At 41.0% G+C, this 10,112-nt stretch overlaps 1 protein-coding gene across 2 annotated transcripts in view; it reads left to right on the top strand.

The window, feature by feature from the left end:
• Positions 1 to 10,112, top strand: part of LOC122552827 (spermatogenesis-associated protein 7 homolog) — a 107,196-nt gene that overhangs the window by 18,263 nt on the left and 78,821 nt on the right. For both annotated transcript variants that reach the window (XM_043695810.1, XM_043695811.1), the window contains exons 4-5: positions 2,297 to 2,374; positions 5,377 to 5,434. In XM_043695810.1, coding sequence (XP_043551745.1) covers positions 2,297 to 2,374; positions 5,377 to 5,434 — 136 coding nt within the window. The remainder of the gene's footprint in view (positions 1 to 2,296; positions 2,375 to 5,376; positions 5,435 to 10,112) is intronic.

Genomic DNA, 10,112 nt, shown 5'->3' on the forward strand with positions numbered 1-10,112 from the left:
ATGGTCTGGGAGATGATGGTTTGGTGATGGGGGATGGGGTCATGGTCGAGTGGGCAGTAGGAAGAGATGTCCTCGAGTTGGCGTTTGGCTTCAGCGGTGTAGAGGTCAGTGCACCAGACTACCACTGCGCCCCCTTTTTCCGCTGGCTTGATGGTGAGGTTGGGATTAGAGCAGAGGGATTGGAGGGCTGCACGCATCTGCAGTCATTGTTTTTACCACTACCATACCCATCCCTGGATATATCCTTTCCCACTAGCAGGGCAGACCCAGCAGAGATGGTGGCACAGTGATATACAGTCCAGTGGGAGTTACCCTGGAAATCCTGAACATTGACTCCTAATGTCATGAAATCTCATGGCATCAGGTAAAACCTGGGCAAGGAAGCCTCCTGCTGACTACCACCTACCATCCTCCCTCAGCTGATGAATCAGTACACCTCCATGTTGAATGACACTTTGAGGAGGCACTGAGGGTGTTTGTGCTACAAAATATACACTACGTGGGAAATTTCAATGTCCACCACCAAGAGCGGCTTGACAGCAGCAGTACTGACCAAGGTGGTTAGGTGCTAAAGGAAATTACTGCTAGACTAGATCTGCGCTAGTTGGTGAGGGAACCAGCAAACAAACAAACTGCACCAATCTGCCATGAGTAAGACTAAGGTAAGAGTGACCACTGCACAATCCTTGTGGAGACAAAGACATGCCTTCACATTGAGAGTACCTTGCAAAGTGTTGTACCGCACTATCAACATGCTAAATGGAACTGACTTCTAACAGATTTAGCAACTCAAGACTGGCCATCCATGAGGTACTGTGGGCCATCAGCAGCAGCAGAGTCATACTCCAATTCAATCTGTAACCTCATGGCCCAGCATATTCCCCACTCAACCATTACCATCTAGCCAGGGGATCAACCTGGTTCAGTGGACAGCATGCCAGGAGCAGCTTAAAAATGAGGTATACTTAAAAATGAGGTGTCAACCTGGTGAAGCTATCAAACAGGACTACTTGCACGCCAAACAGGATAAGCAATAAGTGGTATATGGAGCTAAGTGATTCCACAACCAATGGATCATATTGAAGTTCTGCAGACCTGCAATATCCTGTTGTGAATGGTAGTGGACAATTAAACAGCTCTGCACTGGAGAAGAAGGCTCCCCAAGAAACTCCTCATCAAGGAGCCCGAGAAAAACTGCGATCAATGGGTATTGGGAGAAAATTCTCTTTTGGCTGGAATCCAACCTGGCACAAAGGAAGATTGTTATGGCTTTTAGAAATCAGTCACCTTAGCTCCAGACCACGCCTGCAGGTGTTCCTCGGAATAGTCTCCTAATTTCAACCATCTTTAGCTGCTTTATCAATGACCTTCTGTCCATCATAAGGTCAGAGGTAGGGATGTTTGCTGATGACTGCACAATGTGCAGCACAATTCACGAATCCTCAGATATTGAAGCAAACCCTAGCCAAATGCAGCAAGACCTGCACAATATCGAGGCTTGGACTGAAACATAAGTAAGTAACATTCACGCCATACAAATACCAGGCAATGACCATGTCCAATAAGAGACAATGAAACCATTGCTCCTTGATTTTTGATGGCATTGTTATCACTGAATCCCTACTATTAACTATTGGCAAGAGACTGAAGTGGATGTGCTACATTAATACAGTGACAACAAGAGCACGGTAGAGGCTGAGAATCCTATCGCGAGTAATTTATCCCCTGACTCCCCACAGCCTGTCAACTATTTACAAGACACAAGTCAGGAATGTGGTGGTATACTTCACTTGCTTGAATGAGTGCAGCTCCAACAACACTCAAGAAGCTTGACACCATCTAGGACAAAGCGGCCCATTTGATTGGCACCACATCCACAAGCATCCAAGCCCTCCCTTACTAACACTGAGTAGCAGTGGTGTGTGCTTTCTCCAGTATGCATTGTAGAAATGCACCAAACATCTTTAGACAGTACCTTCAAAACCCATCATCACTCCCATTTTGAATGACAAGGGCAGCAGTTCCTTTGAAAGACATTTACCATCCTGACTTAGAAATATATTGCTATTCCTTCAGGCCAAAATCCTGGAGTTCACAGAAAAGGGCACTGTGGATCTCCCTACAGATTGTGGACTGCAGCAGTTGAAGGAAGCTGCTCACTATCACCTTCTCAATGGCAACTAGGGAGAAGCAATAACTGCTCGCCCAGCCAGCAATGGCCTCAATTTCATGAGTGAATAAATCAACCATTTTGTGCAGAATGATAATACTAGTATTTTATATCATGTTTCTCCAGGGAAGATGAGATGAAATATTTACGATTTCTCAAAGAAGTAACGGATGATATATTGTGCAGAGGTTACCATTCTAACAGGTAAGTTAAAGGAAATAGATTTCCCAGAGTTTTGTGACTTTATAAGTGTATTTATTAACTGTAAATTAGTTTTGTGGCGACAACTTTCATGTTGAAGCTACAGGATCTCACAAATTAAGAACAAATGTGGCAATTTTGGGTGCATGGAGAAGTGATTGATAATAATAAATAGATGAAATTCACTATTTCTCTAAATCTGTGTGCTGAGCAGCCAGCTATCTATAACTGGTAACATTTATGAAACAGACAATTCCAAGAAATACTAGGTAGTAACATTCTACCCAGCAAATAGGAGCCAGTTGCAAGGTTTTCCATAGGTTGCTCAGGACAGTTTGAGCATCACGGAACAGGAGTTCAAAGGGGATAGGCAGTGATTGTTCTAGATGGAGATGGAGGTAAACTCTACATTTAGGGGTGCTGCAGTAGTTTTACTGTTGGAAAGGCAGCTGAATTACACAGATTCTGTGCAAGTTACTCAACTTAGGAACCAAAAGAAGTTGAATGGTTCTGTGCTGTTGGAATGAATTTGGGAAGGAGTTATATAAATTAGGAGGCAGCTCAGTGTTGGAGTCAGGACTGAGAAGAGGTCCTAATGAGATCAGGATATAGGAGGTTGCAGGCTTTGTGTTGGAGAAGCAGTGAGGGACTCAAATGAAGCCTGTCAGCATTAATAATTCAGTGTAGCTGAGAGATTCATGGCTGAAAAGCTGACCAGCAATATTTGCTTGATGCAGGATTCAAATGTGGGAAAAAAACAAGGGCTTGGCTGACTGGGTGAAGCTTTAGGGATTTGATGGGCTTTGTGAAGCTTTCTATGGATAAGCAGCTCCAGTTATGTTTGTGAATAAATGATGGGGTGCAGTTCAGAATTCAGGCAGCCTATAACCAGGAAAGGAAGGTGATCAATCAGAACAGAAGGAATCGTTGACAAATTCATGACAGAATGGTTGTTGAGAGAGAGTTTCAAGACCAAATCAGCAGAAGTGAAGAATTGTAATCCCTTGTGAAGTTTAATGAGATTTAATGTTTAATGGCCTTAGCATCTGGGGAGATGTGCGGGGAATTCTGTGGGATCTATATTGATCACATTTGCTATTTGATATGGATTCTCTTTGGTTGATTATATCTATTTACTCATATTCACCACATATAAATGCCAGCTGTTCGAGATAAGTTGTAAATGTATTGCAGACTGTCTTCCTGTTCTAAACTTGTATAGGAAAGTTAGTGCTTGTTCAAAACTGTGAAGTATCTTGAGGCCTTATTCTTTTAACAAGCTCCCTTGATCTCACACATTGTCTGTTTCGCAATTAAAAGTTTATTGTAAAATAAATCAGGCAGTCTGATGCAGGTTCGTAACAGGTCATAATTTTCACATTGAAGGCACAGGATCTCATCTATCAAGAACAAAATGGCACAGAGCACATATGTTTGTACCCAACATCTTTAGATTTCCAATGGGCAGCTCCTGGATGAGAGAAAATAATCATGTGTTTCCAAAATCCTGCTTATTCTTATTGAACAGTACCATTTCTGTCGTTGGTAATATTAATTTTGATGGGTGAAATTATATTGACAATCTTACCTAATTTTTCTTTCTGTTCATTGATTTCCTGGGAGAATGAAATGTCATTTCATGTACTATTTCAACCTATCCGGCACTTCACCGAGGGATCATTTTTTATGAGTAAGCCTGGAAGTTCAGGGTTGATGGGCAACCAATGGAGGAGCATCACTATTATCAATGGATATGTTTACACTTCATTAGAGTACATAGATATCTTGTGACTGAAGTTGTGTTGGTAGCTCTCAAGTAGCATAAATCTAATGCCCTTATGCATATCATTAGAACCATTCACAGACTAATGATCATCAAACGCATATTTGGCTATACAGTAGGAGACAGTGAGGTCTGCAGATGCTGGAGATCAGAGTTGAGAGTGTGTTGCTGGAAAAACACAGCAGGTCAGGCAGCATCCGAGGAGCAGGACAATCAATGTTTCGGGCCAGAGCCCTTCATCAGAAATGAGGCCTGTCCGATGCAGTAGATAAATACCATTTGTCGAGTGCATGTATCCTCCTCAGAATGTAGAAATATAGAGGTCTGCTGCAGTTCTGGGAAAGTAAGGCTCTGAGCTGGGGCAGGACTGACTGCAGGTAGAGTAGATGGTGGCGCATGGCTGATAGCATGAAGCGGAGGATCCAGAAAGAGAATCGTTGTTGAAGGTTTCAGATATGTAGTGTGTCCAAACTGGGTTGGCCTGAATGTGGTCCAGAGTCCATGTGGGATCAGATGGTTCCGTAGGCAGGTGGTGAGGAAGGAGGTGTGGCTGTGGTAGCGAACCTGCTTGAGGACGTGGCTGAAGAGCTTCAGGGCAGAGGAGAGGACTTGGGCAGTACTGTGAGAGAGGGACTCACTGAGATCTTTGTAGAGGGAGGAAGAGAACTTCTTCAAGGTAGGCATCCTTGGAAGCGGTTTCACAGTAAGGTTGAAATCAACTAGGAGACAGTGAGGTCTGCAGATGTTGGAGATCAGCATTGACAGTGTGGTGCTGGAAAAGCACAGCAGGTCAGGCAGCATCTGAGGAGCAGGAAAGTCGACATTTTGGGCCACAGCCCTTCATCAGGAATGAGGCCTTGTTCCTGATGAAGGACCCCAACCCAAAACGCCAACATTCCTGCTCCTCAGATGCTTCCCTTGGCTATACAGTAGTCAAGATTGGAAAGTCCAGTCAAGTCCAATTGTAGTACACCTTCTCATACCCCAATTAAAATGTAGACCGGAGATTGAATTTGGAACCTGTCTTTTCTCTGTGATTCCATGAATATAAAGCTTTCAATTTGCTTGCTGAGCTCTGGGAGAGTTGTAAAGTGTAACTTTAATAGCCTTCTCAAACTTTGTACAACTAATATTATTTAAATATTTTGACACATAAAGGACGTTGTCAACCTAATTAAACAACAAACTTATTCTGCTTAATTTGTTTCTACATCTTTTGCAGGATCCTGGAAAACATTTTTCAAATACACGTTGAAAGAAGCAAATACCATCTTAATGAGGTAAACTACAGTTCATGTTTGATGATCCATGCAGTAATTATTGTGTGCACAGTGACATCAGCATATAAGGCAGCTGTCAGAGTTTGATACTGATGGACAGTGTTTTTGATTTCATTCTCACAATTAAGTGTTAGCTGACAAAAAATAGTTTTCTGCTGTTATCTGGCAAGTCTTCTCAGATTGTTCCAGAGATCTCTTCTACACAAATGCATAATCTAGCATCGGGGGGAGAATTTTTTTTTTGTGATCCAAGGAAAAAGCTGTAGTGTTAATCTGCAAGTATAAGAATATATGGCCTGAAAGAAAACTGGTTTATAACAGTAACATAAGAAAATTTAGAGGCAATTTTGTAAAGCAGAAAATAAATATGCTGTTATTTAATTGAGTGCTTAGCTATTTACAGATTGTTTTTTTTAAAACGTTTCAAAAATTATTGGTAGGATGAACATCCAAGTGGCTCTTATTTCTTGTCCAATTAATTTTGGCACCAGATCTAGAAGGTTCTCCTCCATAATTTGCAGCCAAGCCTAACTTCCATTGCTTAGCGCCTGCTTCTTCTGATTATCCTGCAGGAGATAAGGGAGTGTAAAAGTGAGTGTGATGCAATGTGTTTGGATAACATACTTCTCATGATTGACCAGTACAAAATGTGCAAGGGAGAGATAAAGCAATGGATGTTAGGTATGAATCCCGATTGATAAAGATTGTTGAGAAGTGAATGCAGGGAACTGGAGTATTTTGAGTCAGAGAGTGTGTTGCAGTTGCTGAAATATGTCAGTGGAAGATTGTTTTCATTGACATTCACCACTTGACTGAAGGCATTGAATGTTTTTGCAATCTTGCACCTAGCTCTTTGAGGTTTGACTCCTTTTAAGTTCCAGGGAATTCTGGTCAGCTACAGGTCCCCTGCAGTTAATGCTTTTGGGTAATGAGTACCTTCACAGGGCTTTATGGTGCAGTGGTAGCATCTCTCCTCTTCTGTCTCTCTGACTAATAGAAGTATTTGGAGTCATCTATCTCCAGTATTGTGTCATTTCCGAGATTAGATTGGATTATAAAACGTCCTCCAACACCTACGTAATCCCCAATGCATCGCCCCTTCAAGTACAGCCTGGCTTTGGTTGTGTTAGCCTGCCACAATTTTGGATTCCATGCACAGGGGTGAAGATACTCAGATACTCGCCTAATCAACCTGGTCAGAGATGTTATTACACACCGCTAGGGCAGTTGGAATTTGGGCCTCATGGCTCAGAGGTAGAGAGATGCTATCACTGCACCATAAAGCCCTGTGAAGGTACTCATTACCCAATAGCACTTTTAATACAGGGTTTGTTCTGCAATCATAACAGTGGGACATCACCATGAGGTTTGTGTGAAGGTCAGTTATTAGTTAGTAGGCACCACCTTAAAGCACTGATACTTTGTATTAATTTATTGATTAATTGAAGTAGTAGATTGGTAGATTACAGTAATTTTCTGTGTTAGGTTTCTACTGTGCTTGTGTTCAGAATGAAGGGGACAAATTTAAACATTGACATGCAAGTGCCAGTTTTGTTGCTATACTGGAACACCTTGGCTTGGAGTGCAGCTAGTTATGGAGCACAGGTCTTCAGTAGTATTGCTTGGAATTTGTCCAGTCATTGATGTATCCATTGCACTCAGCAATAACTACATAAGGTTTTGACTTATCAGAACAAGATGCAGTAATGCTTGGCATAGTTGAACGAAGTATGGAAGGGACTGACTAAGACCAGTTACTCTGCAAGATTCATGTTTTTTGTAGATGTTAACATTGATTTTAATCCTCGGGCAGGTACCCAACAACCTGCATGTACATGTCACCTGTGCGCAGGTTCTTGATTAGGGATTTTACAATACAACCCAGCTCTGCTGCAGTTGTTAGTTCTTCAGTGCTAAAGGATTTGGCAAATGGATCTTGGTGGAAACCTGCATGAGACTTTGTTTAACATGGGAACCATGATTGTCCGCACAATCTTGATGGGTTCTTGGTCAAATTTTGATGATGTGTTGAATCGTGATGACTGTCTTCAAAGCCTTTGAAATTCAGTCTTCCTCTCTGGATCATGCTATTGAGGGTTTTAAATGATTCTAATGCTATAGTTGTTTAAGACAATGTTTTTCAAATTGAGGCAGATGGAGACTTGCCAACAAATTTTACTGTCTAGGAATCAAGTGATGTGGGGCTATAGCAAGAAAATTGAAGTAAGAGAAGACTTGACAGGCCATATGTTTCACTCCTGTTCCAATGTTCTGAGGGTTTGTGAAATAGTCAAGTAGCACCCAAATGAGTGACTGTCAGAGGTTGGCTTCATAGTAAGCTGGAATCTGCCACAGGTACAGCACAGAGTGGGCTAACTGTCTCACCTTGGAGTGCAGCATACATGAAGCAACTCTGAGAACAGCAAGAAGACAAACTTTCAATTACTAAGGCTAATGGTGGGCAACAGGTGAACTTAACCATATTCAAGGGAAGTGAGTTACCTTATATTTGAATAAAACATTACCAAACATAAATTCACCCAGATGTGTTGTATTGTTTCTTTTGAAATTAGTTGGGGTCTCCATGTTTAGAATCCATTTGAGAATCCCTGTTTCAAGAATTGATTACATTTCCACCTACAGAATCTGTTTGTGGAATAAAATTACTCCTTAAGTATTCCTGCAGTTGCAAATGTGCTACTCATCATGACTTTGCTCCTTTAGTTAATCAGTGCATTCACACTACCAAGCTATGAGCGTGTTGATTTTGTCTTTTGGTTATTAGACTTGACTAATGTCTGAAAACTGTTTACAATGGAATTAAAAAGGTAATTTACCACTCAACATCAACAGAGGTGCAATTTCCAAATTGCAGCCAGTGCAAATGAGATGTATAGTTTTCTCTGTAGTGGTGTGCCACATCTGCTGGTGTAACCAAGAACTAAGAAAACATTACAAATACATTTATGTATTTAATGGAATGTGTTAGGTAGCATAACATCAAGATACAACTGAAGATGTGCAAAAAAGACAGTAATTTGATGCTTTGTTCATTTGTTGGAGTCATTGTCTTCCTACAGTGTTGGTCACCATGGATCTGCAGTTCTGTCTGTCTTGTACTGCTGTTACAAGTTTTGCATACATCCGATGCATCCAGTTCATTATGTATGTCATCCATTTTCTCCTCTGATTCCTTTCTACCAGGTAGATAGATGCCTCTATTTGCCCTCTGTTCTAATGTTGTGACCAAAATATTATATCTTCCTCCTTTTGGTATTGCACACAAATTTCCCAATTTAGTTATGATGTGAAATTTAAAAGAACTGCAGAAATTGTGCTGGACTATAAACTGACGGGATACACATGATGTATGCAATATTGCATTAACTTAGGTTTTTGAGAACTAATTTCCTGCTCTTTAGATCTTATTTCCACGAAACTGTTTACCACTTATTTCCCTACTTGGCCTTCATGTTAGCTGATAGTATTAATAATTCTCTTTCTTAATGTATTTTCCTGGTCTTTTTCAAATCTGCTGCGTTCCCATTCTCCTCAAAAAAAGCAAATCTTTCAACACTACCCATCATTCCCCCACCCCCCGCCCCCCAACACACGTAAACTATATGTCCTTCCCAGTATATTTGAGGCTTTTGAAATAGTTAACCATTGCATCCTCCTCTAATTCCACTACACCATTATCCAGCTGTAGGACTGGAACTCCTGGTTGCATTCTTAACTAACCAACAGAAATCGGCAAATTATTCATGCATGACTGCAGGATAACATGTATTGGGACATGAATATTAAAGGACAGGAAGGAAAGGAAAAGGTGGAGGAGAAACTCAGTTAATTAATTATGGTTTGAGCACAATAGAGAGCGATGACCTAAGTTCAGGAAACTGAGATGTAGATGTAGTTTTGGTAGAGATTAGAAATGATATTAGGAAGAAGTCACTTACGGGAGTGGTATACAGGCCCCTCTATCAGTAATCACATGGTAAGGCTGATAATATAGGAATCAAACAATGGAACCTTGTCAGAAAGATATGGCAATATCAACGTGCATTTTAATCTGCATATAGATTGTAGGTAAATGAAGAGTTCATAGAATGTGTTTGTGATACTTTCTTGGAAGAACATGTTCTAGATCCAATCAGAGAGCAACCTATAGTATCCTGGTATTTTGCAATGATATAGAATTATTAATTCATCACGGTAAAAGCATCCCTAAATGGCAGTACCCATTAAAATTTACATTCATTTTGAAGGACAGTCGAGTGGGTCCAAGAGTAGTATTTAAACATAAATAAAAACAATTAAGAAGGCCTGAAAGTAGAGGTAACTACAGTGAACTGACAAATTAAGTTTAGGGAAATGTTAACAAAGATGCAATGGCAGACTTTAAGAGGATAGATTGTAGGGAAATAGATGGTGACACCTTGCAAAGTGTCCAGATTACAGAGGAGGAAGTGCTGGATGTCTTGAAATGGGTAAAGGTAGATAAATCCCCAGGACCTGATCAGGTGTACCCAAGAACTCTGTGGGAAGCTAGAGAAGTGATTGCTGGGCTTCTTGCTGAGATATGTGTATCATTGATAGTCACAGGTGAGGTGCCGGAAGACTAGAGGTTGGCAAACGTGGTGCCACTGTTTAAGAAGAGTGGTAAGGACAAGCCAGG

Source organism: Chiloscyllium plagiosum, chromosome 9, assembly GCF_004010195.1.
Source record: "Chiloscyllium plagiosum isolate BGI_BamShark_2017 chromosome 9, ASM401019v2, whole genome shotgun sequence".
Lineage (NCBI taxonomy): Eukaryota > Metazoa > Chordata > Chondrichthyes > Orectolobiformes > Hemiscylliidae > Chiloscyllium > Chiloscyllium plagiosum.